The 27,926-nt window shown below is 37.7% G+C and overlaps 2 protein-coding genes across 3 annotated transcripts in view; one reads left to right on the top strand and one right to left on the bottom strand.

Moving 5' to 3' along the window:
* Rpn2 (Regulatory particle non-ATPase 2) overlaps nucleotides 1-27,926 on the top strand; it is a 110,466-nt gene that overhangs the window by 59,781 nt on the left and 22,759 nt on the right. The window lies entirely within an intron of this gene.
* 5-ht2b (5-hydroxytryptamine receptor 2B) overlaps nucleotides 22,341-27,926 on the bottom strand; it is a 99,875-nt gene continuing 94,289 nt past the window's right edge. The window contains exons 5-6 of the mRNA XM_076391375.1: nucleotides 25,810-26,324; nucleotides 22,341-24,952 (exon numbers count right to left, since the gene is read on the bottom strand). Coding sequence (XP_076247490.1) covers nucleotides 24,459-24,952; nucleotides 25,810-26,324 — 1,009 coding nt within the window. The 3' untranslated portion in view covers nucleotides 22,341-24,458. The remainder of the gene's footprint in view (nucleotides 24,953-25,809; nucleotides 26,325-27,926) is intronic.

Genomic DNA, 27,926 nt, shown 5'->3' with positions numbered 1-27,926 from the left:
GTGCAGGAAAAAAAGGAAAAATTGACGTGACAGGAGTTTATATATCAATCTAAAATATACAATTTGATGTTGATAATATTACTGAATATGAATCAAAAATTTCCTCATGAATATCTTTTTCAACTGTTTTCTGAAGAAATCAGGAAGTGTTCATCAGAGAACACTAACGTTTCTATAATCCAAACCAAAAGCAGATTTTAATTAAAAATATTATACGAAAATCAAGAGAAGGATAAAGCTTCTTGCAGAGCTTGAGAACACTGAAATCAGCGATTATCTCCTATACCTTCGAGTCTATATCTACCTGCAGCACGTAATAAATCACCAGTTTGGAATAGTCGAATCGAACGTGTGAACAATGCGACTAAGAAGAGTTTAAACCCTGCGATCAGATTACCCGCTGAATTTACGACCTGTAACTGAATTTCACCCAGGTTAAGTGAAATTGCAATCGATTAACCTTTCTATATCGTCTGGGTTATATGAAGAAATTTGACGTGATTGTCAATATTCATATAGCACTTAAAATAATCGCCATGACTATAAGAGAATTAGAAAAGTAATCTTGCGATAAAATTCTCAAATCCTGTTTCAGAATTTGATTAATAATAAATTTGAAATTTTAGTATTATTAATATTAAGCTATTACAAGCTTAATTTAAAGAAAATGAATTTTAATTCTCTCTATTCTCCCTCATATCTTTGTCACGATAAAACTGTACTCAGAAAAGACTCAGAATTCACTGGTGTCATATCAGGTGAAATCAAGTCACATATTATAGCAAGTAGGTCTCAAACAAGGGAAAAACCTTGACTCACAGTATGGATTTGCTATAATATGTAACGTGATTTCACGTGACGTGATAACTAATTTTATTTAATAATTATTTAAATATTGTTATATGCAAACCTTGAAATATTTAATTATTAGAAATTTGCGATGCAAAAATTTTTAAATATTGAATGCTAACATCTAACATGCTAACAGTCTGTTAGCGCCCTAATCGTCACATTTGTCACAAGTTCTTCATCATCGAGCCCCAAGCCTATAGCCAAGAATAATTAATAATTATCCTGTATAGATTCAAATCCAAATCGACGCTCCTATAACAAAATAACTCGAAACCATTTCACCAGAACATCTTCAGCAGTTCAGTATCAAAACCAGCATAAGGAAGGTACACTTTCCTCTCAGTGAAACAACTCGATGAATCGAGGATGCTCAAGAGGGTCGCCTGAATTCCCATAATTACACGAGGAATGCTAACGCAGCGCAGTTGCATTATGGTTCTGTGGCCTTGCTCTTGCAATCAGAGTGGCCTGCTGAGAATTAACTGAGCGAGAATCCAGCGGTGGTCTCCCTTCAAAATTCATCGCTTTCGGTGTTCCTCTAAGGGCAATCTTCGTCGTTAGCTACTGGGAACAGGTCGGGGCTGCCATGGAATTGCCGTAATTGGCAATTCTGTGCAATTAGCTTGCTCCCGTGTCCCCTTGTCACGCGAAAAGATTTCGAGGTCAATTTTCTTCACGCCTCGTGGTCAGCCACTGTTCGAGCGCCATTTTGAGGAATCCGCGAAGGACCTGCGCGAGTTATTTTAGACAAGGTCTTCCACGAGGAAATTGATAAACTGCTTCAGCATATTTGGAACGTCATTCTAAATAAAGAATATTATAGACAGTGTTATTTTGCTAGATCTTATTCGAAGGACTTGCAAAGATTCTGAGGTCACTTATTTCTGTAGGTCTCAGGAAGTAGGGATTCCTAAAGGATTGTTAGCTAGATGTGTCTGTAGTGCTAGAAAATGATTGTTAAACGGTGATAATGAATACTCAGTGATTGTAGTATGCATCAGACATTGAAATTTAAATAAGATTTCTGAAGCCCTAAATGTATAAAAATGAATAGAATAAGAATTAACAGCTAAAGGTAGGTTTACACTACATGTATATAACAAAGTTGTGTAATTTTATCGAGTTTTATATAACTTTTTAGAAAACAGAGAAGACACATAATATATAACATTTCTCTGTCTAAAAATCGTCACATTTTCTAAACTTTTCTAACATCTTCTTTTCTAAAAAATTATATAACATTGTAGTAAGTAGTATGTAGTGTAGACCCATCTTAAGGGAGAGAGAGAGAGAGGAAAAAAACAGGCCAATGAAAACTCAATCTTTTGAGAGACTTCTCGAAATAAAGGAATTTGCAGGGAAACTCCTATAAATTTTCTAAAAATTATGTTTATTTAGTTACCTAACATCGTAACACTATTTCTCTCGAATTTAAAATAAATAGTTTTTGCATTTTTTATGTTAATTGAATTATCCAAAAAGGCAGACAAATTAAAGAAATTATTTCTATTTATTAGATACTGTGTAAATATAACACTCATGCTAATATCAATATTTCAAACAGGTAATGTTAATATTTCAGAATTAATTACATGCATACACTTGCTACAGATTTCAACAAATTTTGGCTAAATAGATACACAAGAGATTCGAGTAAAAATAGATATTCATTTTATACCACTGTACTCTTTTTTTAAAATGAAAAGGAATGACGTCTTTGGAGTTAATCCTCAGTAATCGAGCATCGGTTGTATCGATTTCAGATATCCTTTATTCACGCAAAAAAGTCGGCCACGCGAGATGAAGTGCCGCGTATATGGATCGTTAATCAAGTAATAGCAATTCGACGTGTTAGTTAATGTATATCGCGAGATATTATCTAGCAACCTTCACAGTTATCGAATAGAACGAGTTAGGTATTCTACTGTCTTTTCGAGGAAAGACAAATGTCCCATTTAGACTTTCATTATTTTTTTTTTGTTTGTAAATAATCATTTCTGGAGTATACACATAAAAATCATTTTTAGAGATTTTAGAGTTGCTTATGTTTATTCACACAAAAATGGTGTCTATAGGGAATTCTATTTATAAACAGGTATAATTAAAAAAATATTTTCAGGCTTTTAGTAACTTTAGTTTGCAAAACAGTTCTCACGAAAAAGTCAATAATCATTCAAAAATAGACTGGGAACAAATTAGCACGCATTTGAAATAATTGAATATTCAATTGGATATTGGCATACGTAATACTTCCACAGAAATAAACGTTTATTAAGCTGAACTGTATCATTATTCTTCCATTTGGAATTTCAGAAACTACTGTTCTCTAAGTGTCTTTGGAGTTAACTTGATGACCCAAAATTGATCTTCCATCTCAACACAATATTACCGATTTTCCAAATAATCAGATTACACAAAATTTCAAAAACAAATTTTGTACTTTTACAAAATCCTCCATTCTCTCACTCAAAATCCTCAATGCATTATCGATGAGCTTATAACGACAGCTAATTTCTTACGTCAATTAGTCTGCTGTTAGTTCACTTTTCCCTCGCTGAACATTCCCTCATAACTTTGACGTGCTTTTAAATATTCCAAGTATCAGTGACGTCCCAACGAGCTTACATGGAAATGGCACATCAGTTCGCGAAGTTTCCAGGTGGTTAGAAAAATTCATGGAATCTGTAATACACGAGATGCACGAAGTGTGATAAGAGTTGGAAAGGATGATGACACAATTAGCGACCGGTAACTTCCAAGAAAATGAAGTTAACGCGGAAAAGGAAATTAAATTCTAGCTAAGTCCCATGGCGCCTCGGGGTTACTGGTTGCATCTGGAAGTTTGTATTTTCCATGCTCGTTCGAAAGTTCAAAGTACCTTATGAAATTTAGCCACCATAAAATTCTGAAGCTTTTGAGGACGTCGACTCTCGCGGCGATTGTTAATTGTTATTAAATGGGAAAACAGAGGGACCTGCTATTACCAACGTGAATATCGTTTATAACCAGAAGCTTTAACTGTAATGGGCTGAGTTATTAGTCCAGCTTGAAGTATAGTATTCCATGAAAATGTGAGCAACCATTTTTGGCACAATTTTAGCTCGAGATTATGTAAAAGCTGTGATCAATTAAATATTAAATAAATATCGTGAATTACATTATTCGACTGAAAGTGATTTTAGAGTATATTGCTTACATTAATTCAACAAGTACATGATTTTTCTTTTAAATTCAAGGGGGTGTGCTAGTCTAGATCGCAGTTTTGAAAGCGTTATTTGAGATTTTTTATGGTAACTGGTAACACATTTTTGTATCAGATTTTTTCGTATATTATTTTTCACCAATATTTAAGGAGTACACACAGTTTCTTTAATTTATTTAATTTCGTTTATAATTTCAAACATCTTGACCATGACCCCTTCTACTTCTTCTTCATCCCTATAATAAAATTGTTATGGCCAAAAAACTGCCACTAATTTATTTGGATCCAACCAGTCTCTTTCTACAGACTAAATACAGTAAATTAAAAAAAATTCCAGAATTTCGCTCTCGATCAAAGAACCGTCGCGAGAAAATGCAGTTAACGCGAGGGAGGAAATTGAATTTTGCAGATGTTCTGCACCCTATCGCTAGGTACTCTTGCATCGCAGAGCTAGTCAAACACAGACACTCGCAGTGTCCTCGAGACTAGAAGTATCCTAGTGTCCCAGGAAACTTAGGAATTCTTGAGTGTCAAGCGATAACGACGTTGCAAGCTTCCCACTTCCACCTGGCCAGCTCTGAGATTCGTCATCCAGCGATCGAGACAATTGGAGTCGTCCTAGAGCATGGCTGGTTAACTTTCGTCCTCGAGCCATATGCTCCCACCATGAGTCCCTCTTCTCCCCCACTACTTGGGTTCTGTAACCACTACACTACTCCACGATGATGTAAACGTGAGTGGTATCTGACGTTAACATATTGGAGACCACTGTATTTTGCCAAGACAGTCCTCACACGTTCTATCCTTGCCTAACGAGGAGAGCTGTCCTTTGACCCAATGGGTCGTTAGACTCGAGTGTATTCAATAGTGGAGACGAGCTAAGGAGCCACATGTGGCTCTCGAGCAACCAGTTAGCCAGCCCTGGAGGATTCATATTTTACCACGAGCCTAGTTTCGTAGAACACTGCTGAAGTGAATCACGCTGGGTCTCCTGGTGCTCGTTGGCCATGCGAGGAATCTACTTTTCGAATTTCCCGATTTTATCAGTTCCCCTGGAAACTTTCAAGACACTCGAGCCAGGGCGTTCTGCATGGCCCCTGGGAGGCCGACGTGACCGAAATGCGGGATGACAGGATCTGCGTCTGCAGATGAAAATAAACTGAATAGTGCATATGCAGTACTGCAGCTGAAGCAGGTTTGTTAGTGAGTGAAACTGAGGAGGAGAGTCGATGGTTCGCTACTTGTGAACCAGTTATTAGACTTGTCAGTGAGGCAGTTTCGATAGTTTGTGGGTGTAGAGGTAGGGGATGTTGACACAGTATCGATGAATATCGATTATATCGAAGTGTTATTCTTAATATGGATAAGATATCGTTAATATTATATTATAATAAAATAGAATTATTATATACTGTTATTATTATATAATTATTACTATTACTATTATTATTAGAATTATTATATACTATTATTATAATAAAATAGAACTTCAAATTAAAATTCAGAAACTAGCTCACTGCTGCATCTACCAACATCAGGCTAAGTACTGAAGTCTTGAGTAGAATAAACCATATATCAGACACGTTTCACACAAATTTTATATGTTTTTGTAGCAATGAATCCCTTACTTTAAAATGTTATCTCCAAGATATCATAGATTTCTGATACCAAACCAAACATTTCACACAAATATATGTGTTGATTTCAAAATAATACAAATTATTTTATGTTTGTTACCCCTGCGTCTAAGAATCTCCAAGAAAAGTGGAACAGTATTTCTCGATCAGACGTCTCACACCAAACACAATTTCGCCATTCTTAATTTCCCCCTTATTTGAACATGTAGAATCACCTTTTAAAATTTTGGACACCTGCCATCGAGCATCCTCTGCACTCTAAGTGCATCGAGGTGCAGCCTGCATCACCACTCAATACGACACTGGTAAATGAAATATCGAGTAAGGGTGAGGTTGTTGGGCATGTCACAGAAAGGATATCGAAGGAAGGCAACATTTCTTAATTTTCAAGCTGACTAGTTTCATCTCAATTTAAACGCTGTCTGGGTCAAGCAATATTTGTGATTTATGTTGGCACTTTTAATTGGGTGACTCTTCTCTCGACCGACGGGAGCACCATCAACAGGGCTAACGTTATTACTTGATACCTTCTGAACGTTTTTTATTACGTCGTATAAAGTTTTTATATCGTGTCAGGCGATATAGAAGCCAAGCTAGGCGCCATTAATTTGTTATTAGAAAAGAACCGTGAATCTGGTCACCAAGATGCACAGATAAGTTTCTATGTCAGTTAAAATTATAGTCTGCTGCATATTATCTTCACTACCTTCAGTGGACATTTTTAATAATTTTAGGACACTTGTGACTCTTTTTTTTCGTTGTCTAGCATCTGTTACTAGTTCGAGGTATCTAGCTATGCAATATTCAAGAAAGAGTACTCAAGAATATTCGATAAAGTTTCGTACAAATAAAACTGTTAGAGTCTCTTTCTGCTTCTTATTTTTTATTGGACCATTACTGCAAAGAATGGAGCGTCATAATTTAGCAAACAGATGGCTGTAAACCCTCTTTGCAAATGACCAGCCATTTAGCATCTAATAACAGCGCAAGACACAATACAAGCTCATTTATAGGAACAGTTACTGAATTACTTATTCACAGCTTGATTTACTGGACCTCTGTTAAGCTTCTATTATCTCCACTATTTTCACTGCATCTTTGTTTTGCAAGGAAAAGGTTCTTTGAATTCACTTATTTAGTATTAAAGATTTGATTTAACTGCTGTGTGCTAGAGTTTGATTTATACAATAATTTATAGTTCTGACGTTTGCTGTGAGTCTACATATTCATAAATAAATTAATAAAATATTCTACTGTATTTATAGATAAAATGTTAAAGAGTCTATAATGGCACAATAAGATCTATCTAAAATTTATTTAAAAAAGAGACACAGTCTGAAATAATTAGTCTGGTCTGAAGCTTGGACAGTTTACCATAAATCTGTGGTTGAAAGACAAAATGACTTAAGTCACATGTTTTGGTTCCTATCTCATGTACTTTTGTCTTCTGGAACACTTATCTTGAAGCGAAAATATTCTTTTAATGCCTTGTCTTCTTTTTATAAATATAAATTTCTCCATTCTAGATCTCAATTAAGGCATTGCCTTAAATTTTTTGAAAATGTGACATAAGTCGTGTTGCCTTACAGCCACAGAAATGTAGACTACCATCTAAAAATGAAAAAGAAAATCGTAGAGTACTCCAATCCAATTAATTCCTGGTTCAAAACATAGCAATGACTCTATTCACAGCATTAAATGAGTATATGATAAGAAATAACAGTAGTATAAAAAAAAAAAATTTAATTTTATGAGAAGCAGCCTAAGTGTATTCCACGTGTCCACGCTGAAGCAGACCACTCAGATATTTCCCTTATTTTTAACGCCACGAGAATTGTCCATGTCACAATTCGAACAATTTCAAAGAAGAAGTATCACGAAAGAATAATCTTTTGTATAAGATTATTAAAGAATAATCTTTTATATAAGATTATAAAGAATAATCTTTTGTATAAGATTTGTATAATCGTATAAATTTTATTTTAAAATTTATTATTTGTATAAATTTTAATAATTGTATAAAAATAATTGTATAATCTTTTGTATAAGATTATTCTTTTCTTAATTTTCAAAAATCTGTTACTAAAAACAGAGGAGGAATTTAAGTATCCTGCTTCATCCTGGACACCCAGTACATCGTTAAACGACTCTTTCCATACCTCCTGGTCCCATCTCACCTGGAGCCCACACCAGCAGACTATCGAACCGATATCCCCAAGTGCACTTCCCTCCCAGCTGAGAACCATTCCGCTAAGACCGCGTCAGAGTCGGCGTTCCGTGATTTCGCTCGCGTGGAGCCCGCGGTGTCGTTTCGGCCCAGAGGAAATGTAGGGCGAGCCCCAGCTCTGTGATCGTCGTGGGTGATGAAGGGCAGACGGAGGTGGTTTTTCGTGCGGCTCTTCTGACCTTTCTGCCGACTCACCAGCGCGAAGGAGGACTCATCTGGCATCCCCTCGCGCGGGGAGTTAATTAACGTCACGTCGAACGTAGGCGGAGGCCCGACTCTTCTAGCTGCCTTGTGCCTCGTGCCGCGAATCCTTCACTGAAATCCTGGCAGGCGGTTATTTATGGCTGCTCCTTTCGATTCGTTTCGGGCGATGTTTGCGGAACACTCTGATCTCTCGTTGCTGCTCGATCTTATTCTTGTGGTTCCTTCGTTCCTCGTTTTCTTTGCTTGGGTACCATTGAAGTGGCTGACAGGGACTGGCCAGAATTCAATGTTGTTTTGATTGAGAATGGTGTTAATTGATGAGGGTATTACCAGGGTAATGTTAAATAATAATTGGGTTTGTAATAGGGTAATGTATGGAGTTGTTGATCCCTGGAGAATGATTGACAGTTTTAATAAATAGGTATAACATGGTTTTTAAATAGGTATTACTAATGTGATTACAGTAATAGTTCATTAGTTTAATGTAGTGTAATGTAATACTGATGTGACTACAATGTAATGTTTATTACATTTACTATCTTTTTAAGAAGAGGGTCAGGCATTGTATGAGGATCAACAACTGAATATGTTACCTTATAGAATCTTGTTCAAATTTGGATTTGTTATAGTATTTAGCGATGTTTAAACGTATGTAAAAGGGTTTAGCAAAATTTGTTAAATTATGGATTTTACAGCTGCTTGAAGTAGAGTGCTAATTTTTTTTTTTTAAACTTATAACTCAGTTTGCGCATCAATTTGTGCATGATTGTATTATAGTTACACGTGTCATATACCAAATTAATTTTGTCTGACTCTAGAAAAGTTAAGAATAAAAATAGAACAAGAAAGTTTCAACCCTTTCAATGGCAACCTCCTAACCCCAGGTATAGTGAAAATTGCTAAGGCAATATTTATCTAGCTTTTATGTATCAAGGAAAAATTCTATACTTACCAGCAGGGTTGTCAGGAAATTCTTCATCGATATGCAGATTTAATCTGTCACTTATTTGTCACTTATTTGTCACATATGTGTCACATATCTATCGCATATCTGTCACATATCTGTCACACATCCGTCACACATCCGTCACACATCTGTCACACATCTGTCACACATCTGTCACACATCTGTCACACATCTGTCACACATCTGTCACACATCTGTCACACATCTGTCACACGTCTGTCACATATCTGTCACATATCTGTCACATATCTGTCACTATCTGTCACTTATCTGTGGTGTAGTAGGGAGTAGAAACTGAGCAAGTTGCACTCGTTAGTAGAGAACTATGACTGCCAAGGGGACTGCCAAGCAACACGTCTCCCTAAGTCCCAGTTCCCCACCATGGACTCCAACTTATACCCTCTCTACTCCCTAATACGTCACAGATAGCTGACGTAGTTGGGTTTCTACGCCAATGAAGAATTTCCTAACAACCCTGGTGGCAAATACAGCATTTTTTCTTCATGCATGAATACTAGAGAAATATTAATTTAGCAATTTTTATTATATCTGTGATTAGGAGGTTAGCACTACAAGTGTTGAACTTTTGCTTTATTTCTGTCCCTCAATACATCTGTAAAATTACAGAGTATCCTATGATTCTTAGTTTATCACATAGGTATGTTAACTTTAAGGTACTGTTATTGGAAAATAGCAGCAGACCAGACATTGTATTGTAGGATACTTCGTGTTCCATATGTGCTTCCTTATCATTTTTTAAAATATTACCACCTCTATCATTTAAACGAATAAGATGTACTTTTGCATTCTGCTTCACCTGCCATATTCCTGTCAATTGCCATTCCTTCCCAATAGATCAATCCCCATAGATTCCCTCTAAGCTCCCTCAATCATCCTCTTCCAATAAGATTTACACTCACGCCGCTAATTTGACTTCACCGCTCCTTGCTCTTTCAGTGTATCTTTTGTTCTTCTTATATTACTGCTCTTCTTCCTCCCTGTTTCTCTTCCAGACTTGTTTCGAGCAGGTTTGTTTTTCTTGCAAAGTGGTTATTGATTAAATTTCCTTCATGATGAATGAGGGCGCATTGAAATGAGGCAACTTAGCATTTTTGACGTTTTATCGCAGCCTCAGGCAAAAATACGAGCCCGTCTCCTTTAATATCGCTGTGCATCGACTGTTCCTTGGTTTTCTTTACCAGGTTTAGTCTTAGGACTGATACAAGTTGGGACACAATTGTTGGAAATTTTGTGTGCAGATTGTGTTCTTATCCATTAGAAAAAAAGGAAGAATTGTTGTTACTGTCATGTGAATACAACTATTGTGTCGTAGTCTGTATTGTGCTTTACTCTACTCGCAATTTAAGTCATTATTTAATACTAATCTTGCTTACAAGCTACAAGATTTATAAGATGTCCCAGAGTCCCAGTAATCAACCATGTCCCTGTACCTAAATACTAATACTAATTTTATTCAATTTTAAACTTAAGTTCTAGTATAAGGTAAATGTCCCAATACATGGACGTTTAAGATGTCAAATGTCTCAGTAAATGGACAACCAAAAAATGCACATATTTTAAAGCTTGAATTGTGTACCAGTAACTGAACTATTTTATGATAATATTTTTTGTTTTTTATTAGTAGTACTTCTTCTATATTAGAATTTAAGCTTAAACTGAAATAAAATTAGGGTCAGCGTCCAGGTATCAAGAAATGGTCAGCTACTGGGACATTTTTCTTACCTAATATGAAAAAAGAACAGAAACAAAAACGGTATAAAATACTCATAAAATATTGCAATTAACTATTGAGACACAATTCAAGTACTTCGATATGCATTATTAAGTTGTCCATTTACCTGGACACTTCACTTTTGAAGGTTCCAACTATCGAGACATGTACCTTATTTCGAGTCTATTTGCACAGAGAAGTACCTAAAAAATATCTAATCTTGAATACCCTTCATAACATAGCAATTGAATCCAAAACTGAATTTTTAATTAGATTCTTCCCTAACTACGTCCACAAACCTAGAAATATTCTAATTATTTAGACAGTGCATAAGGGACAATGATACACTACCCTCTCTCAGTAGTAATTCATACCAACACAAAGAAGCGAACGACACGCGAGCTTCATACATTCACACGATGTCGTTCATTGTCGTTTGTAAACAAAGAAGTGCAACAGGGGGAAAAAGAGCAGAACAAAGAAGCAGTCGGAGCCTTTTCGAAAACGCCAGTAGGCCATTCGCTCTCCGAGTCATGCACGCGCTAATGTCCCTCCGCGATGACAGCGCGATGTCCTAGGGGAAAGCGTGCCTCTTCTGGGCCACGTTTCAAAGCGCATCCATGAATAGGAAGACACCGATTCATCAACAGCCTTGCGAGAATATTTCTCACTCGTCGACTTTCCGCGATAATCAACCCCGCCTTCATCACTGAAATTACGAACTGAGATCAAGCGATTGCCTTTCAAGCTGCATCCTCGCTGCACAGTAGGAACGCATTGCAGGCAGAGGGTTTGAAATTACTCTCGAGGCAAAGAGTACAAAGGAACTTTTTCAGACACGATTTAAGGGAAACTGGACATTACTTCGTTTGATTATACTGGGATTGAGAACAGTTTCGGGAATAATAATAATGTTCACTGAAAGTTAACATTGTTAGTAATAATTACAGTGGGAATTTTATGTTTTGAATATCTACATTGTTATACAGCATAATTTTAATGAGAGTCAGGAAATAATTTTTAGATTTTGGTCGGTGGAATAATTTCCTTTGTTTCAATTAACCGGGGTGTCTTAGAAATGACGTATTTCTAGGGGCTTAGAAGGGATTTGAATTCAGGAACCTTTTCTCACAAGAAAATATAGGTGTTTCCTAATATTGAACAAAGTTTTTCTCTATTTTTTCGAATTAAGCACAGTTACTAAATCCAGTTTCTGATGAAACAATTTTTTTCTGTTTTGCATGGTATAAAAATGTGATTTAAAATGTTCGATTATCAGTAGATAAGAGAATCTAGTGCTACTTGAATTTTTAGTATCAATTTTTGCTTTATGGAATAATTTCCTTTGTTTCAATTAACCGGGGTGTCTTAGAAATGACATATTTCTAGGGGCTTAGAAGGGATTTAAATTCAGGAACCTTTTCTCACAAGGAAATATAGGTGTTTCCTAATATTGAACAAAGTTTTTGTCTATTTTTTCGAATTGAGCACATTTACTAAATCCAGTTTCTAATGAAACAATTTTTTTCTGTTTTGCATGGTATAAAAATGTGATTTAAAATTTTCGATTATCAATACATAAAAGAATCTAGCGCTACTTGAATTTTCAGTATCAATTTTTGCTCAGAAGCTTCAAACAGATCCCCAAGGTATAGCTTTCATGATTAGTGTAAAGCTGCCCTGGTGCAGGGGTCCTTATCGCTGATTGAGAATACATTTTAACTCTAATCCACACAAGAAAAAAAAAAAAATAATGCAATTCGTAAGTAATTGATGGCAAGGATATCGAAGTGATCATCCATCCGCCTGAATATCTCGCATCCGAGGCTCTATTCGAGCAGACTGACCTACTTCTTTCTCCCTCATCGTCTAATGCGAATTGATTTTCGGATATTAAAGGTATAAAGTAGAGGCACCGTGTCCTCGGTCCTTCTATCTCCAAATTAACAATCAACCGTCGCGTATTACCTGCTTGTGCTTTCATAATTAACAAGATGGATTGGCGAGACAGCGCCCTAGCATGTTTTTGTTCGTCGAGAACGATGGAGAGGATTAGGCTTGTATCCCGTGATGAAATTAGGGAATTAGGGATTAAATGTGTGAAATAAGAATGAGGTACTGATAAACGAAAATGAAATTTTTATTACGTGAATTCTTGTTGATTCTGGGCATTGGTGATTGGATGTGAGAGAGTGATTTGGATGTCTCTGGAATTATTTTTTAATGGTATTTATTACGAGGTTGTTACTATGTTCATTGTGTCTTGGGATTACTGAGATTCTGGACAGGTTATTGGATGTGAGAGAGTGATTTGGATGTCTCTGAAATTATTTTTTAAATGATACTCGTTATAAGGTCCTTACTATATCCATTATGTTCTGGTACTATTTAAAATGACACTACAATGTATGGTTATATTTATTTACAATTCGTGTTTTCATCCACCAAACACAAATTTCTTTAACAACAGAGCTTTATTCTTATTGCAACAATGAGACATATTTAAACAATGGAATTCAGATCGATATTACTTGTCACAAAGGAACAGTTCATTAATAGGTATTTTTTAAGAAACTTCGTTACTAGTTTAAATTCAGCACCTGACACTTGTTATTTTTAATCACTTTTATCTAAATTACGCCAGTATTATTAAAACTTCGCAAAATGAGATTCTGCGAAGTGAAAGGATTCTCGTGAACACATACGTAGACACATCGACTGCCACAGTACAGGTCTCTAAACATATTACATTAAAACATACCTGATTTTAATTAAGCAATCTCTATTACGAATTTTTGCCATTATAATATATAATATTCTATTCGAATAATTACAGCCAAATATTAAAAAATACTATAAGAAGCTCTATGACACATCATATCGAAAACAGAATATGAGATTTCAATTTGGCAGAACAAAAATCGAGTTACCTCGCCATCTGTCACTAGAGTGAATATAACAAGCAAGACACAAGCAAGATCAGTAGTCGTTGTGGCAGTCAGAGTGTCAAAAACCGAGCATCTGGTAGCGAAATTCAGGCCAGTCCCTATTTCGAAGGCAACCTTGAGCGTAATTGGAACCGTTATCGTTCGAGTTTCATGGGGTTGCGCTTTTATCGCTCTATTTTCTAGCTCGAAGAATGTTAATATTGTTAAGCAGGGCGTATTTCAGTCACGCGAACGATTACGTGTCGAACGATCGCGGCGAATTTCAGAAGCGATATCAGCGCGATTCTCGCGCGATAGCAATTAACGCGGGATCACGTGGGCGTCGCGTTATCGGCGGAGTAATTCTACGCGACGTCGTTAGTCACCGAGACCCACCTGTTCCGCTTCTACGAACGTAAGCGTACTGTTTCCCCTCTTACGAAGGTTCACGTTTCACCACGTGTTTCCCTGTTTTAGAAGATTAATTAGCGATCCCCTGCTTCGCGTAACTAATACTGTCGAATTTTTCTGTATCGACTTACTTCGTCTCGAAGATCAACTGTGTTTTCTGTATTTGTCTTCTGAGAACTGAGGGAGAGGTCTTCTAGATAACACACAATGTCTGAAGACGTCTGTTTTATGTTCATTTTATGCCTGAACGTCTTCCCAGATAGCACACGACGTCTTGAAGACGTCTATTTTATGTCCATTTTATACCTGAACGTCGTACGACATAATTTGGACGTCTTAAAAACATCCAACGTACGTCTTAAAGACTTACGAAATTTACGTTCATAAGGCGTCTTAAAGACACTCTACATGGACGTCTTAAAAATGTCTATTTTTTGTCTGAGCATCTTATAGACGTAATTTGAACGTCTACAAGACGTCTTGTGAGTGTCTTTTAAAACGTTCTAAAGACATACTGATTTGTGACATTGGACGTCTCAGAGATGTCTTTTAGACATTTTTAGGACTTTACTGGATGTTTTTAAGACGTTTTTAAGATGCCTCTGTGCTATTTGGGTTACGACACAAAAATATCCAAGAGCGTACATCTTAAAGACTTGCAAAGTTTACGTCTATAAAACGCCTTAAAGACACACTACATGGACGTCCTAAAGACTTACGCTTTTGGACGTCTTAAAAACGTCTAATTTGTGTCTGAACGTCTTATAGACGCAATTTGGACGCCCTTAAAACGTCTTATGAATGTTTCTTAAGACATCCTAAAGACATACTGATTTGTGACATTGGACGTCTCAGAGACGTCTTTTGGACATTTTTAGGATTTTTCTGGATGTTTTTAAGACGTTTTCAAGATGTCTCTGCGCTATTTGGGTTAACGAGGAGAGGTCTGATCTTGCCTTGTCCACAATGGCGTATAAATTATAATAAATAAGTAATGTTTCCTATAGTGTGCTATGACTACAGTGAGTTCTCGTTATATGTTCGTCAAATGAAATGGGTGAGATACATCGTCGTGTACAGGGCAGGCAATTCTTTTCTTAAATAGGAAGCTACTTGTTTATATTGCTAAGAGTCATGTTTTAGGAGGATCTTTTTTCTTCCAGAAGTGGAGATAGTGATAAATAATAATGAACATATAGCGTAGGCTGGGAGCTATTTCACGCAGTGGGGGGATAAGAGTGCCTGTGTTGCTTTGTGGCGCGAAATTTGAGAATTCGTCTATACTGAGTTAATTGCTTTGACTTTTGCGTAATTATAAGACCAGGTCATCTTTTGTTCCTATTTTTAAGCTCTCTGTGAGGGGTTTCACGTGTCACTTGAACTTACATTTTTTTCTATATTTGCATCAAATGGATATAGTATGAATCGTACCACAATTTTGTTTAGGAGAATTCTTCTGATAAAGAAGTAGTAGAAGTAGAAAAACTCGAGGTACACTGAGCCATGACAAGACAAAACCTCTCCTTAGAAGTCTCATATTTTTCATTCCTTTTTATCTATTGTTTCTGTACATCTGACTGACTTATAACTGAAAATTAAATTCTCATAACAATGAAGGCTCATAACAAAAAGGACCACTGTAAATTTTTGTCTTGTTCGAGGAAAGCAAAGAATACTTTAACATCTTCAATTCTTGTTTAGTAAATCAAAACTGTTTAATATTCTAGAAAATATGATTGTAATCATTTCGCCGTATATAGTATACAGTAATAATTTTTCATCTTATAATTACTGAAAAAGAAACAAGGTCTGCTTTTTATGACAATATAAGTTTTTTAATCAAATATTACGATTTTGGTGATTTAAATTCCATCATTTTAGAACTCTTGCTTCTATCAGAATATATTTATGTAAAGAAGATCGTAAATTCAGCAATGATTATTTTTATTACGAGCCTCTCAAATCGTAGTTATAAACGAAAGTTGGTTATTACATTCGTTAATACTTCTTTTGAGTTCAATATCGTAGCACATTTATCAAGGTTATCGATTATCTTATCTTCTGGTTAATTGAAACAGTCATAGGCACAGACTGACTCGAAGACATAGTCCTCGATATTTGTCGATAGAAATATGAAGCAGGCGTACTTACTTGTAGGATGTGCGTTATTCTCATTGGAATATGATACAAGCTCTTATGTTCTTCTCTGTGGATACGTAGATTGTTATTACACTTAGAAGGAAACTGTTATCGAGGTCGAACGATATGTTTTAATTATTCTTTCGATTCTTTAGAAACTATCTTATATAGAGAATTCGAGGTTTCATAAATTTGGAGTACATCATTTATGGAAAGAGAACTATTAGTACAGCAGTACCTCGATAAGTGTTCAATTCTTATATTCTGTTAATAATGTATCACTTTACAATTTTTTCTTATTCTATCTACTGTACAAACTGTGAAATGTTTTAAACAGGATTGTCTAAGATGTTCCTGATGAAACTAAACTCAAACACAAGTTCTGAATTTTTTTTTCTTTAAGCAAACAACAATTTTTCTAGATTAAGAAAATTCAGAGGAATTTTTCCTTTTTAAATTCTTATATAGATACTTTTCTGTCTCCTTTCACACCGCGACTGGATAATTAATTAAACAGATTGTTTAAGCAGTGTGAAACACTCGAGCAAGACCACTTGCAGCAAGTGAATCTCAGGGACAGAGGGATGGTGGGCGCTCAAGTGTTATTTTTTAATTTCCCCGAAAACGAATGCACCGTTTTGTCGCGACACGAGTTGCAGGCTGAACTCTTGTAGTAAACGAGAGAATTTTACGAGTGCACTCTATTATCGGGCAACCACTAGAGAATATTATACAATAACAGTGGTTTAGTCGTGGTAACAATATTGCAACCGTGATATTTCCCTCGTTCTTCGCGATGTAGTGAAAATGGACCAGTTTTGGGCGAGAATTCTTCTAACTCGAAATTGGGATCGAAAATTGGTGACGAATGGATACGATGGAAGTTTCGTTTTAACCAAAATGGAGGAAAGTTGTCGAAGAGATGTTAACAACAGGTTACATTTCGTGGGAGTACAATTCAAACGTGTCATTTTAAATTGAATCGATGAAATCGATTTCTGCAAAACTGTGTTCATTTGGGAAATTATTTTCGGATGGATATTCTACAATTTTAACGAATAAATAATAAATAACGTTAGTGGTATTGTTAGGTACTGCTTATTACTATTTGCTGAGACACAATTTCGATCTACAGTTACAAGATCTATGGACCAGGATTAATTGGATCCATTTCAGTCTAACCTCGATCATTTTACATCATTCGATCTACAATGTAATTCGAATAAAATCGTCACCCAGAGAATTCAATTATTTTAAGTACTATCCTACTATATTTTGCATAAATCGCCAACGAATTAGTTATTCACTATTTAATAATTCATTCGATATTTTTATTGCCCAGTGGTTGCTTAAAAATTAGTCTTCAACAGCCTGAAATTTCGCAGTAGGCGATCTTACAAATCTAAAAATGCAATTGCTTGAGCTTTCGAAATGGCTGCTCATTCAAGTATCCTGTTTTGCTGTACCTCGAGAACGATATCGAATATTTCGTCGTGGCTTGCCGCTGTAACGTCGAAAGTATCGATTCGATTCTTCTGTGAACAAAAATTGCCTTTTTTAAGCGTTTTCCTATCGAGCTGCTCGCGGTCTGTTATTACCCTACCTTTTCCTTTATTTTCCCCTTACTCCCGATTCTCCCATCCCAGCTAAATCTGTCTCACGTTCCCAGCCTTTAGCTTTCTACGTTTTACCTTCCATCTTCCTTTTTTCGTCTTCCCTTTGTAGCTTGCCTTTTTATATCCAGTTTTCTGGATATAGAAGATTTTCTTTCAGAAGAAACTCGGTAATTATTTTAAATGTCATTAAAATCGTTTTTATTCACAAACACTATTTTCTTCGATCCCTGTTTGTTATTACGATATTAATAAGAGAGTTTTTTATACAGTTATCTCGTTTCAATTTCTCAGGGCAAATATCTTAAAAAATACTAAAGATATGAAAAAGTGGTTTAGATAAAAGTCGTATGGTTTCGAGGAGATATACTGTGCTGTTACTTATTTGACCTTGCAGCAACCTTGAAGAAGCCTACAGAAGTCAATTTGGAATTTTTAAAACAAAACTTTTTTAAAATACTGCCTACATGTAATTTTTGCATAAACCATTGTTGAAATATAAACTCTCAAAGTTTCCATGACCCAAGTAATTGCAAGGTTAAATAAATGAATCCTCGAAACTATACAAGCTTTGTGTGATCCATTTTTTCATAATTTTAATATTTTTTGAGATATGTGCCCTGGGAAATTAAAATTTATCAGCCTGTATATCAATCATTAGTAATACATATTTTTATTCTTTATCTTAACTGTGGCCCATATAAAACCAATTAAAATAACTGATTTCGTTTAGTAGCTCAATTATTATTTTGTCCCGTGCTTTTAGATAAATTGAAACCAACTCGAACGAGAAACATTGAATTACCAATTTTCACTAAGAGTGTAGTTATAGATTTAACGTTTAAATGATGTACTCCAAGGGTGATGAGGAATTATTTTATATCCATTTTTAAGTTTGCATTGCTCGAAACAATTCGATCTCTCCTCCGCTGCTCGCGAGGAGTGCTTCAAACAGCGAAGTACTTCAAAGTTCAGAAATATTAGGTTCGGAAGTAACGTTATATCAGCGACGCGAATAATTACATTTGTTTCTTCTTTGAGCGTGCTATTCACGTCGCTGTTAACGCTTTACCAGCCTGCGTTTCCGCGAGGAAATACGATGCGCAGTTCCCTGATTTAGGAAACGGGCAGATCTAATTTCTCTTTTGCAAATATCCCCGCGGAAATTTGCTGCTCGAATTACAGCTCATTTCGTTTGCTAGAGAGCTTGTGGAAATTTTTCTGGAATATTGCGTGAATTGTAAATCTATTAGGAAGATTTTGATTTTATCAATGCAAGTGGTTTCTTCATTTTCATTATGCTGTGTCTAAAATTGAGGATTTTTATTGTTAGCTAATTTTTTATGTATTAAATACTGAAGCAAGTATTTTCGCAAAATCAGATACGTGTACAGTGCTAGCCAAAAGAAGGTTTCTTAGTATTTTATTATTTTTAATATTTAATACTTATTTTTGGGAAAAGAAAATTGGTATCATAGTCTTCTTTTCTTTGGAAATTTTTAGCATAATAATTTGAGAGATAAAATCAAGAGGATAAATTAGACAAAGTGACTTTGTGATAGAATAAATACCTTTGGTTTTGTATGTGAATCAATTTAAGGGTTTTTGTTAAGGATTGGAAGAATCAAAGCCTCCAGAAATCCGCATAAAATTAAATCTTCAGCACTAGAATCAACAACAAAGTGAGTGTTCCTCTTGCAAGAGACAGCGGTTTTTCAAATCGAGAGTTCCCAGAGGGATTAACAGACAGGCTGGCAAAGCGTTAGCAGTCTAAGAGAGTTGCCACACGGGTGGCGATAAATATCACGAAAACGCGACACGGTGGAATCGAAGCGAAAATCGTCTTTCGGCGATTGCAATCGAGTTCGAAGGATCGTGGAAGGGATTTCTGGGGTCAGGGTGGCTCACAATCTTCTCAACCATCTCGCAAAGACTCGCTAGCTCTCGTCTTAAGCGCAAAGCTCTCTCGACTCTCTGCCTCTCGCCAGAGCGTTTCAGATTCGTTTCAGATTCGCTAGACGTCGCGAGATCGTGTCACGTGCTTTGAACACACTCGTGCACTCATCCACGCACGCGCAAGGGGTAGCTTTATTGATAAGTATTTTGTTAACAATGGTACATGAGGCAGAAGTTGTTATATGTGTGATGTAACTGTGAACAGTTGGGAGCAGATGAGGTTCAACCTGAGTCTAAACAAATTTATACAATGATTTCGTAAATATGGAAGTTGAAAATTTGAATAATTAAATATTTAAAAAGTCGAATAAGATTGTATCTTTTCTAACTGTTTTGCTAATTCTTAAAACTTTCTTCTGTCAATCATTATATTCATAATATCCAGAAGTCATTTCTGAGAGAATTATGGGTCCAGAAAATTAAATCTAAATAGAGAAAGTCTCATAATACATTAATTTCTAATCAACAGATTTAATAATTTAGTCAGGCTAGAAAGACTTGCTGCTCATGGTAATTCAGTTTTCTGTATTGAATCCTAATTCAATGACCATTGCATCAGCTGATGCATTATCTAGCCTCAGGCAAACTAAAGCATAATACTGTATTACAGAAAAACAAAACGACCTGCCATGAGAGCTTGCAAAAGCTCCTTATTACTACCCCACAGGTCAAAGCTCACCATTCCCAACAGTTCAGTCCTTCGACAACTTTCCTTAAATACTCCCTCTTATTAACGAGTTCCTAAATTCCTCGGCTTCTACACGACTGAACATTTGTTTGAGCAGATCCTCGAGCAGGCTTGAGCAGATCTCCAGACTGAATCGCCTCCTCTTCAGCTCCAGGTCCCCTCGACGTGCATTTCCTCAGAAGTCCTCAAACTTCGCGCAAGGATAAACAATTCCCGCGATTCTCTGTTCACAAGCCATCCCAAACTCTTTAGGCCTCCAGCCAAACCGAGAGGTCGATCGTCGATGGCTCGCGTTCGCCTTAAAACTCGATCGCGGCTCGCTGAACCTAATCCATCGAAACGACGAAGAATTTCCCGCGGAAATCTCCAGCAAGGTCCTTTTGTGCTCTCCTCGAGCGACTGGCCTCTGTTCTCGCTCTGGACGCAAGAGGCCTGCTATCGACTCCTGCCTCTCAGGCCACTCGTTAATTCCACTCGTGTTTTGTCCCGAGCTCGTTGGAAGGAAAGGAATCGGCGATCAATTCGATGGACCGAGATTCGAATCTGGGTTCCTTCTTGGATCGGTCTGACTGATAGTGGTCTAATAGGGGAAGAGTACGAAGTGTTCCTCTCTGATCTTGGCTTGTTTCTGTCGAGTACGCTCTCAGACTGAAGTCTTTGAATTTGGGTTGCATTGGACAGAGTTTGGTCACGTATGCTGTGAGACAGTCCTGAATTCAAATATGCAAGAGGTTTTGTAGTATTTCTCTGATTTCTGTTGAAGCTTTTTGTTATGTTTGGAGAAGTTTTGGGAGTCTGTTTTTAACGAGTCGTTCTATATCGTATCAACTGCAGCTTGGTTATCGAGTATTGTAGACGTAATTAATGTGATTTTAATGTTGGTGTTTTAAGCAAAAATTGTGTTTCAGAGTCGTAGAAGGGGAATTAAATTTGTTTGAATTTAAATGCAAATTTTCAATGCCTGGGAAACTAGATTGCGTAGGTAGAGTATTGTTGCTGGACTCTCTCTCTCGAAAGCTATCAGAGGTAAAGTGGAAAACTTGAAAAATTGATTACCACTTTGCGGATAATTGTCTGTTGTTTTTCACTCTGACGTAGTTTGTCAATATTCTAATTAATTTGTCCAAAAACCACATATGATATTAAAAATCGAAAGCATGTTTGAATTCAGCACACAAAATACGTGAATCATCATAAATATCACGTGTAACAAAAGAACTCAGAATATATAATTAATTTTTGAGAAATAAGAAGTAAATATAAAAGTAAAGGTTGATTTTACTCTCTTCCTCTGACTCTAATATTTCAATAGATATCTACCCTCAGTTCGTCTCGTGGTACGAACCTCAAGATTGTTATCGTTCAACCTGCTCGATCCTCTGAACCACTTCCATTACACGTAGCCATTCTGAGGGACGCATGATCGATACGCTTTCACGCTATCTTTTCAGCGAATTGCTCATTCCGTGGACCTTACACTAATCCATTTAAGCAGCTCAGTTTACAGCGAACCCCGATGATCTTGGATCCCATTCCTAGAAGACTTTCTTCGCGTCTGAGACGTACCTTTGTACTCTTCCAATAACGTTGTTGAAACTTTTAACATTCAGTTTCATTTACTGCTTTACTTCCAGCATGTACAGTTACAGATACTGTCGTGCCAGATCAAAGAGTAACAGAGGAAATGTGTCTCCAAAATGGATGTACATTAAAAACGAAATGTAGATGAATTTGTGGGGTGGGTTTTAGTTAATTGAAAACGAGAGGCGTAGTAAAAGGCAAAGCTTTAGGCTGTAGAACTGTTTATCGCATCTTCTGTGCCATCATTGTTACGTATTTATTTTTCATGTTCGCTGCTAGTAGCGTTGTAGCTCTATTTCGTTCTAGATTAGTAACCTTGAGGGGGCGAGAGCAGTCATGCTTAACTATGGAGAGAGACAGTAACTACAAGAGAGTGTAAAATAAGTTTTTTTGTAGGTTTAGATAGTTGTGAGTATTTTTCAAAATTGCAGGGACGAACAGTATTTTGCTTAAAAAATTAATGACACTCTGTACAGAAATGTTGGAACAAACTGATAATAATTATATTGTCTTTCTCGTCTAATCAGTTACTGTTTATTGTATGCTATATACTATATACAATTAATTGAGTAAAATGGGATAAAATAGTATCTGTTGATAATATTTAAGAGGAATATTAGTTTCTGTCATAAAAATTCAGAACTCAAAATAAAAAAATTGGTGAAAGGATCCTTAAAATATTGATGCCTGAAGTCATCAAAGTTTAGGTCAACTTGTCACAAATTAGTTCTGTATCAAGATCTGTATAGAAACTGCTTTTCTCCATAGTTGCGCAGAGTAGTGACATTAGCTCCTCAGAATACTATAACAAAACTCACATTGGCCATTGGATCTATCTTACCCAATGGAACCTCGACATCCTCGAGTCTCTATTCCAATAAATAAGAGACACCATATATTAGCAACAAAACTAAACAACACAGAAAATAATATTTCCTGAAATTCAACAAACCTCGATACTCGCACACTCTTTGTCCTACATTAGCAGACATCGAGGTTCCACTGCAACTGGCTTTGCTTAGTCTCAGGCGCATGTCCAGGTGTCAAAGCAGGAACACGTGTCGAAACTTTCACATAATCACCTGACGCGCCTAGTCAATTCGACAAAAATGTCGCCCTCTGTCGTTGCAAACCAAAGGGGATCGATAACAAGTCGCCAAGTGTCATTAATTATCTAGCAACTCGTGTTTATGGGTCGCTGTTAAAGACCAATTCGCTTTGGACGTCCCATCACGGTTGATTTAATACCTCTCACTCTACATTACTCATTAAAAGTTTGAGGGCCGCGTTCATTATCGCCGCTGGACATTCCGCGAACAAATTACGGCAATTCTATGCGCTAGACCTTAACGTGGCTGATAACGATAAAGTGCTCTCGAGCAACGCTTCGACGGAAGCTCGCCGACGGAAACTGCGCGACTAATAGCTCCGCTCGAGCGTGCCTCGAAATTGTTTCTTGAACGATCCTCGATAACTCTTTCGACCTGTCCCGACTGTCCACTCCTTGGACAGTCTTTTCTACTTAGCCAGGACACTTGAGCAATTCCCCCGATCCGGCAACTCTACTGGAAAATTGAAAATTAAGCGTCGATGAGAGAACTCGAGTCCACTTACTGTTAATATGTCCTCGTCGTCAGAGTTCTTACTGCCCTAACTGATCCTCGGTCTCCACTGGAAGATTCACTCGTCACGATTCACTTAACAAAATATTAATCACTGGAATCTAGATATTAATCACTTGGTATCGAACCGTTCGATCCTTATCCTAGGGATCACCTTTATCGTTCCTACGAGACCCAGTCCGCGGAAGGGATCGCGATTGCTTGGAGGTTCTCGAGCCTCTCGTGATAGATCAAAGGTCGACTGTGCTCAGGGGTCGATCGAAAGCACCATTTATTAGGAATTCTTGACCCGAAAAGCGTTTCTTTCGCTGCCTCCGGAAGTAATCATCTCTTCCAATTTCAAGGAAGCTTCTGGCGACCGCGTCCGAAAATTAAACCAGCACCCGTGGCTCGCGGTCTGTTGAGCAGGGCCATTCCCTGGCGAGCCCTTGATCCAAAACATCTCTCTGGCCAGTTTTTCGGGAGGACGTCAGTAATGAAATTTTTTCCGCGCTTTGATGAAGGCTCCTCGAGTCTACGTTCGGAAATTGAACCTTCACGGTCCGCGGCTCGCTCAGAAACACCACTGACCGTGACGTCTGGCTCTCAGAGAGTCTACAGTGTTGCCAAATTCATTCCGTGCCCATTAACTTCGACGAGATCAGTCCCTTGGGTGTTAAACTCTGGTCACGGCTATCCCCGGTCTCCCGGGGTCGAAGGCCTACCTTGACGGCCGCCATGTTTGGTTCCTGTATCTGCAGAGCAGGACCTTCTTGAACGCCTGTCGGAAGACCTTGTTGAAAATCGTGTAGAAAATAGGGTTGACCATGGAGCTGGCGTAGCCTAGCCAGGTGGCCAGGTCGAAGATCTTGCGGTCGATCTGCCTTTCACAGTCGGGACACACCGCTGGGACTAGGTTGAGGACGAAGAATGGCGCCCAGAGGATGACGAAAGTGAAGAAGACGACGCCCAGGACTTTCGTCGCCTTCTGCTCTAGTCTGATGATCCTTCCGTGACGCGAGCTGTTCCGCGATACCACGCTGCTGGTTCTTGAATGGTGGCTGCGAACTTGCCCTGAGTATCTGTGCAGGCAGGGGGACGAGGAATTGCTGCTCTGTTTGGAGCTCAGACTCGCTGCGCCATTGTGGGCTCGCATTGTTGCTGCTCGTCTGATGGGTATGGCTCTTGAGGCTAGCAGAGAGGTCCTCGTGTTTCCTGAGACAGAAGTGTGAGAGCGGGTGGGATTAATTGATCGTTTTGGTGGGTGGCTTCTGAGACTGTTTTGGGTGGGAATGAAGGGTTATGAGAAAAACTCTTGGCAATTCTTGTATTCTTCCTGGAGAGTATGAAGATACTCTTGTTCTACAGGGTAACATTATTTTTAATGAAATACTCGTCTTGTTAGGGTTATAACGTTCTGGGTGGTATAATAGCCACTAGGTTGTGGGTATCACTTCTGATCACTAGAACTAGTTGGTATGAAAGCTGTTGTAAAACTTGACGAGGGCTGTTTTTATTTTGAGTCTTTCGATACTAGTTGTGGAGCTAATGACTTAAAGTAATTTGGGGGGTCTAGTTGAGGGGATACTAACTGATAGGCTCATGCAAGACTACTAAGTCTAAAGGTCTTGGTCTACTTCGATCATGAGTCTGCAACCTCTAAATAAAGTATAAGCTATGGTAGTATTGAATAGTATAAACTGAGCTAGGTTGTTTTAAGTAAATCGATTGGTTATTATATTTGTGCTTCATGTAAGTGTCATAAGAGTGTTAGAGAAATATCTGGACTCCAGAGGCAGAGTGTGTATTAAGTCCACCTTTATTTGCGTGACTTCATACGCTTAAGCTCTAGAGTTCAGATATGGGAGGCAAACATTGATAAATCAGGACCTCCAACTACCAATGAAGATAGGTTAACCCTAGAAATCGATGGGAATAGGTCAACCCTATAAATCCAACCCACACTTAAAAATATTAAATTTAAGATGTCTCCTATCTTTCACATTCACGAATCCATAATCCTAAGTCATGAACTTATATCCATCTGAAACTGAATCTAATTTGCAACCCACCTAAACTGGATCCTCTCCTGCCCCCTCTCCACGTCACGACCGAGTTCAGTTCGTAGTTCCTGCTAGGCTCGATCCTGCCACTGTTATTCCTGCCTAAAAGGCCCACATCGAGATTCTTGCCTGAGATTGGTTTCATAGTATCGCTCGAGACGATTACGATCTCGCCTGAGGGCTGGGGCGGTGGCTTCTTCGACGACTCCCCGAAGTAGGGGCAAGTGCATGGCGGCGGAAGGGCGATCTCGCCTGAAGGCTTCTCGGTGGACTTCCTCTGGGCGTTGTCCTCGTTCGAGGAGTTCTTGCAGGCAGAACTGTGCCCATACACCGACTGCTCGTGGAAGCTGAACGACCTCTTCCTGGGTGTCTTGGGCGAGCCTAACCCTGCTCGCTCGAGATGCGCTTCATTGAACGTCGAGGCTCTTCGTCGATGCTTCCAGGGTGTTGGGGAGCAGAGGTCCTCTTGCATGGAGAGGCTGGTTCTTGAACCGGAAACGCTGCTGGCACCGCTTTCGCCGCTCCTGGAAATTTGGGATATTTGGTTAGAGAGGTGTAAGAAGTATTGAATATTGACGAAAGTTATTCGAACTCAGTGAAAGATATGGAACCCTAGTAGGGATTTTATATATTCTTTTAGTATTATAACGTGTACTTTGTGTATGCTTCCTGCAGGCAGCTATCCCTGGACACCTAAAGCAGCCAAGATTCCCACTAAATCATCCTCCACATCAATTCTCCTTATATTACCTGAACTTTTCACTGTCTAACAGAAATGAATGATTCATCAAGATGAACACCGAATGGGAACCAAAGGGAGACTCGAATTTTCATTCAAGTCACTCCTTTCCAAAACAGCAGAAATTATAATAGTTTATGCACTGCCATCATGGCGCATTAACTCATGAGAGTACTTTCTGCAAAGGGAGTGCGTTTTTAGATCGCCAAGTCTTTCTCACGTTCCTCGTTTTTCTCATTTTCTGTGCTATATGAAACGTAATGGATCGCGGGACCGAGGTAACGCGCGGGGCTACTCTTTCCTCTCTGTCAGGGAAAAAAGGATACCAATATCGTTGCTATAAATCGGACGCGTATGAAACGCAGCTGCGTTAGCCATTTCTGACGTGTTCTGTCCATTATTGAAGATGGACCATCATGGCGACCTGAAGGTTTTTCTTTCAAGAAAATTCTGTCGTATTAGCTCTTGGGAAAGGTATTTCTTCTCGTTTTGGTGATGTAAACGATTAATTAATTCAGTTGAAACGTCCTTTGAGGAATAAGCATAGTGTCTTAGAAGAACGTTTAACTAGTTTTTTAGGAAGCATGTTTTGTGGGAAATTTGAGTATTCTGAAACTTAGATGAATAGAATTCGAGAAAATGGTCAGGTGCTACCTACTAGGGACTAGATTACTAGGGGCTATGCTACTAGTAACAAAGATATTATGGGCTGGGCCACTAGATGCTAGGATACTACAGACTAGGTTACTACAGACTAGGTTACCAAAGATTAAACTACTAGAGACTAGGTTACTAAAGACTAAACTACTAAAGACTAGGTTACTAAAGGCTAAACTACTACAGACTAGTTTACTAAAGACTAAACTACTAGGGACTAGGTTACTAAAGACTAAACTACTAGAGACTAGGTTACTAAAGACTAAACTACTAGAGACTAGGCTATTAGGAACTAGGTTACTATTGACTATGCTACTAGAGACTAGGTTACTAAAGACTAAACTACTAGAGACTAGGTTACTAAAGACTAAACTACTAGAGACTAGGTTACTAAAGACTAAACTACTAGAGACTAGGCTATTAGGAACTAGGTTACTATTGACTATGCTACTAGAGACTAGGTTACTAAAGACTAAACTACTAGGGACTAGGTTACTAAAGACTAAACTACTAGAGACTAGGTTACCAAAGACTAAACTACTAGAGACTAGGCTGCTAGGGTCTAGGCTATTAGGAACAAAGTTACTATTGACTATGCCACTAGACACCAGACATCCCAGGAGTTATACTACTAAGTACTAGTCACGTCTCATGTATTAGACTTTCCACTTCAAAAATACAAAGTATCAAGTTATTTCTCAAATTTCCTCCTGAATTCTGAGTTACTATT

The sequence above is a fragment of the Calliopsis andreniformis genome, unplaced genomic scaffold (assembly GCF_051401765.1).
Source record: "Calliopsis andreniformis isolate RMS-2024a unplaced genomic scaffold, iyCalAndr_principal scaffold0022, whole genome shotgun sequence".
Lineage (NCBI taxonomy): Eukaryota > Metazoa > Arthropoda > Insecta > Hymenoptera > Andrenidae > Calliopsis > Calliopsis andreniformis.
This window is presented reverse-complemented; position numbering and strand designations above follow the sequence as displayed.